Raw genomic sequence first — 4,499 nt, 5'->3', positions numbered from 1 at the left:
TTTTCTTCTATAAGAGGTACTATCAGAGTAAATTTTTGATAGTGAAAATGGAAGATTTAAAAGTCACATTTTAAAAAAAACTTTCTTATTAATACTGATATAAAACAAAAGAATTAGACTAAACATTAGACCATTGTGAAAAATTTGACTTTCGTCTGAATGGAACAGGGAACTATTTCAGGATTTTAAAACAGAGCAATGGCATGGCCTGACTTACATTTTAAAAGAGGTCACTTTAGTTGCTGTGTGAGGAAGGCTATTGAATGTGTGACCATAGGGAGCCCATTCTAAGGCCATCAAGGTAATACACAAGCGAAATGATGGTGGACCAAACCAGTGATGGTGATGAGAAGTAGTATATTTTGGGTAGACTGTGATGGTACAGTCAATAGAATTTCCTTGACATGGGCTCTGAGATAGAGATTGAGGATTTTGGTCTGAAGAGCTGGAACTGAAACTGATTATCCAGAAGGGCCATCTGTGGATAGAGTGAGTTTGAAGTGTAAAACCAGGAGCTTAGTTTTAGGCATGTTAAGTATGGAGTTTGGGACTGATGCCTGGGTTGGTGATATAAATCTGAAAGTTGTTTTCATATCCCTTGCGTTTAAATCTATGTGACTTTTAAGAGAAAATAAGGAATTAAAGAAAGATGCAACAGAGAAGAATGTCAAGGACTAAGATTGTCAGTCTGGAAAAAGAGATGAAGAAGGAGTGGCCAGTGAGATAGGAGGAAAGCTAAAAGAGTGTGGAAGCCAAGTAGAGAGTGCATTTCAAGATGGAGGGCAAGATCAATAGTGCCAAATACTCCTCATAGGTCAAGTAAGATGAGAATTAGGAAGGAAACATTGAACTCAGCAATGTGGGTTCACTGGTGATTCTGATTGGCAATTTCAGACTTTTAGTGAAAGCCTGACTGGAGTATGTTTTAGAGCAGTGGAAAGGGTTTGAGGAAACCTTGGTGGTGTAGTGGTTAAGTGCTATGGCTGCTAGCTGCTAACCAAAAGGCTGACAGTTTGAATCCACCAGGTGCTCCCTGGAAACTCTATGGGGCAGTTCTACTCTGTCCTATAGGATCACTATGAGTTGGAATCGACTCGATGGCAACGGGTTTTTTTTTTTAATGGGAGAATTTTTCCACAAAGCAGAAGAAAGAAATGGGATGGTGGCTGTCAGGAAAATGGGGTAGAGTTGTTTTTGTATTTAATTTCAGCTGTGAGAATTAACAACATATTTAATTATCACCATTTTACTGAGGCAGGAACTGAGATTCATGGAATGTAAAAATTCTACCCAAGACTTTGTAGGTTGTAAGAAACAGTAAAGAAGTAACCACACCAACTTAAGTTTTGGAATCACACAAAGTTGGTCTGAATGCTGATTCTGCCATTTACTGGTCATGTGACCTAGGGCAAGTTAATTGAGATTTGTAAACATCAATTTCCTGTTCCATAAAATTGGGATGACAATACCTTATCCATAGTTCTGTTGTGAATTTAAGATGAGATAAGATATTTTGAAGGTGTACTACAGTACTTGGAATATAAAAAGTGGTCAAAATCTATGTCAATTATGATGCAACAACATACTCTCTTCTTAAATTCACAGTTTAGTAATGAAAAATACAATCAATTACTGTATAATGGGTATATGTTAATAAAAATATATAAAGAATGCTACAGCCACCTAGCAAAATGGTAATTTTTTTTTAACTGAAATAAAATGAAAAATAATTTTAGGTTGAAGTAACTAACTGTTAGGAGAACCAAAGACACTCACAGGAAAGATACAATCTGAACAGTCTTGAAGGAAGAGAATAAAAATATGACAAAGTATTTATTCCAGTCACACTAATGATTTTCAATTTCTTTTGGGATTTTTTTTCTTTGAAATCAACTTTAGAATTAATACATATATTTTCTTGAATTGTTCTAAATGATGATAAATATCTATCAGTTGCAAATGAACCTGATTTTTGGAAACAACCAGAAATAATTTTTAATTGTCTGAAGAATAATTTAGTGATTAAGCTGCATAATAGTATTCTTAGGGGAGTCACTTGTTATACCAAATTCACTCATTTGCTCAAAAACATTTAATATACTCTTACTCTTCCTAGTGCTGCTTTAGGTGCTAAGAATAGAATGAAAAACAAAAAATGCTGATGGCATCATTTGGTAGAAGCAGAGAGAAATGTAAATAAACACATTCAGTAAGATTCCATAAGAGTGTAGTTCAGGGTTCAGACTAAGCAACAAAAGAAGAGGTGGCCAATTTCATCCAATGATACAGGAAAGGATTTACAGAGGAGGTGGATAACGTGTCTTGAAAGGTAATTAGGTGTTCCTGAGACAGGCGAGTGAAGGTTATGTGTTCTTGACAGATGAAGGACCCTTAACAGAGGTGTATTTATCAGTTCACAGAGTGAGCAGTTCAGGTATAGAGACTCCAGGGGCAGTGAGTGAGGCTAACTCCAGAGATGAAGATGAAGAGATAGGCAGGGATCAGATCACAGAGGGCCTTGTCTGCTATGCTAAATGATTTGTACTTTACCTTATAAGAACTAGGAGCCCCTGAAGAATTTTACAAGCAGAACTGATTCTGTGCAAGGATAGGGGGTTTTGTAATTGACGATCAAGTCTTTGGTCAAAAGAATTAAGAACTATAACCAAAGAAAGGCTGTCACAGCCCCAGAAAGATGAATTGCTTTGGGAGGAGAGGGACCACGAGGTTTGTGAGAATTGAAGGCTGGGGGCCATGCCTCAGGACATAGTCTCTCCACTGAGGTCGTAACACCCAGGGTGGGATAAGAGTGGTCCTATCTTACACACAGTCCTCTAACACATCGAAATTTTGGCACGTATTTATTGGCAGGAAAGCACAATGCTGGGAGTCAAGTTATCTTAGAAGAAAGCCAGACCTTCAGAAAGAGCTGACAAAGTGGGTAGGGAGCTTTCTTCTGTTCAAGGTGGGAAGAATACTGACTCTCAGGAGAGCAAAGACTGAAAGCTGGTAATGTTACAGGGGCAGCAGAAGCAGCAGCAGTCACCATGACAAGGCTGTGGCTGGGCCTTTGAGCCTCCTAAGATTCTGAGTGAAGAGAGGGCTTCAGTGCATATGAGGGTGTAGTAGGGTAAGGACAGTGTCAAGGAGGACCTTACTGATTTAATAAATCTCTTCAAAAGGAGAAAGGAGAAGCCAATCAATCTGAATTAGGTGGAAGTTTCCACAATACATAGATGATTATTTTTTTTAAATGTGGTTGTTAAAGGAAATTGTACTGTGATTTTTATGTGAAATTGGAAACTGTGTATGTATATGTATATGATATGTGTGTATGTATGACGTTATTTCTCTCTTCTTTTTTTATCTGGGATCTTCTTCCACCCTTTATCTCATCATAGAGGGTATTCCTTGTATCCACGGTGGGTGGACGATTACTAACTCTTCTCTTTTTTCCAGCTTTCCTCTTCTCTCAGTTCAGAAATGTGGATTGGTTACTTGCCCAGGTTTTTAAATGGATTTTGATCCACAGAATTGAATATTCAGTTATGTATTAGCACTAGCATATTTACCACATCACTGAAGCAAATCAACTGACAATATTTTTTAAAATCTTATCCCTTGCTAAGAAAAAAGAAAGACCTTCTCTAGCTAAATGATTTAGCCAGAATAAAGATTAACTTACGTTTCATTCCAGTTGACCAAGAAAAAAAATAATTTTTTGAATGGAATATTTCTGTAGTTTCTCACTTGACACAGCTTCTTTCCAGCATATGTAAGGCAACAGGAAAAAGAAAATGTTTTGTAGCTAAAAAGAAATAAGATTGATTCAATATGCTGAACACTCTAAAAACTGGTCTTCTATGTGGGTCAGTTCTTCTCATGGTTAAAAGTCAAGTGATAAGCAAAGACTGCTTATGGAAAGTGTGCTTTAAAAATTACCTTAAGGATTTATGATATGAGTAAAATGATTTAGGATTAACTTTTTAGAATAAATCTATAACATGAAACTCAGTAGTGGGGACAAAGTTTCAAATAAGATCTGTTCACAATTGCAATTCTGTTGAATTCTAAGTTTAATAAAAAGATTAGGGCTCTAAGTTTTTTAAAAAATTATTGAACTTTAATAATAAGGGAAAATAACAATAGTTTTGATATTTCAGGGATGTTCTGGAAAGTACTACTATGATCAAATGTAAACCATATTTGTAGATGGTAACTGAAGAGATTTCAAACACACAGACACTCACATGCACATACACACACACACATCTAAAAACCTCCTGTCAGTACTGTACAGTTTTGTATTATTACATTACTTACTGCTAAGAGAGTAGCATTAGGAGAGTAATCCTTGATGAGAAAGGATTTCATCTTGCTTATGTACACACACACACTCTCATAATTAAAAATATTGTAAAATTAGTTTCATATAGGTCTGCTTCATCATGTAATATGAATTATCATATGCACTATATATTTATAACTATTTATAATTT

General features: G+C 36.0%; 1 protein-coding gene across 1 annotated transcript in view; it reads right to left on the bottom strand.

The window, feature by feature from the left end:
- PIK3C2G (phosphatidylinositol-4-phosphate 3-kinase catalytic subunit type 2 gamma) overlaps nt 1–4,499 on the bottom strand; it is a 417,122-nt gene that overhangs the window by 320,220 nt on the left and 92,403 nt on the right. Inside the window, exon 11 of the mRNA XM_012559647.2 lies at nt 3,686–3,808. Coding sequence (XP_012415101.1) covers nt 3,686–3,808 — 123 coding nt within the window. The remainder of the gene's footprint in view (nt 1–3,685; nt 3,809–4,499) is intronic.

The sequence above is a fragment of the Trichechus manatus genome, unplaced genomic scaffold, assembly GCF_000243295.1.
Source record: "Trichechus manatus latirostris isolate Lorelei unplaced genomic scaffold, TriManLat1.0 scaffold00289, whole genome shotgun sequence".
NCBI classification, from domain to species: domain Eukaryota; kingdom Metazoa; phylum Chordata; class Mammalia; order Sirenia; family Trichechidae; genus Trichechus; species Trichechus manatus.
This window is presented reverse-complemented; position numbering and strand designations above follow the sequence as displayed.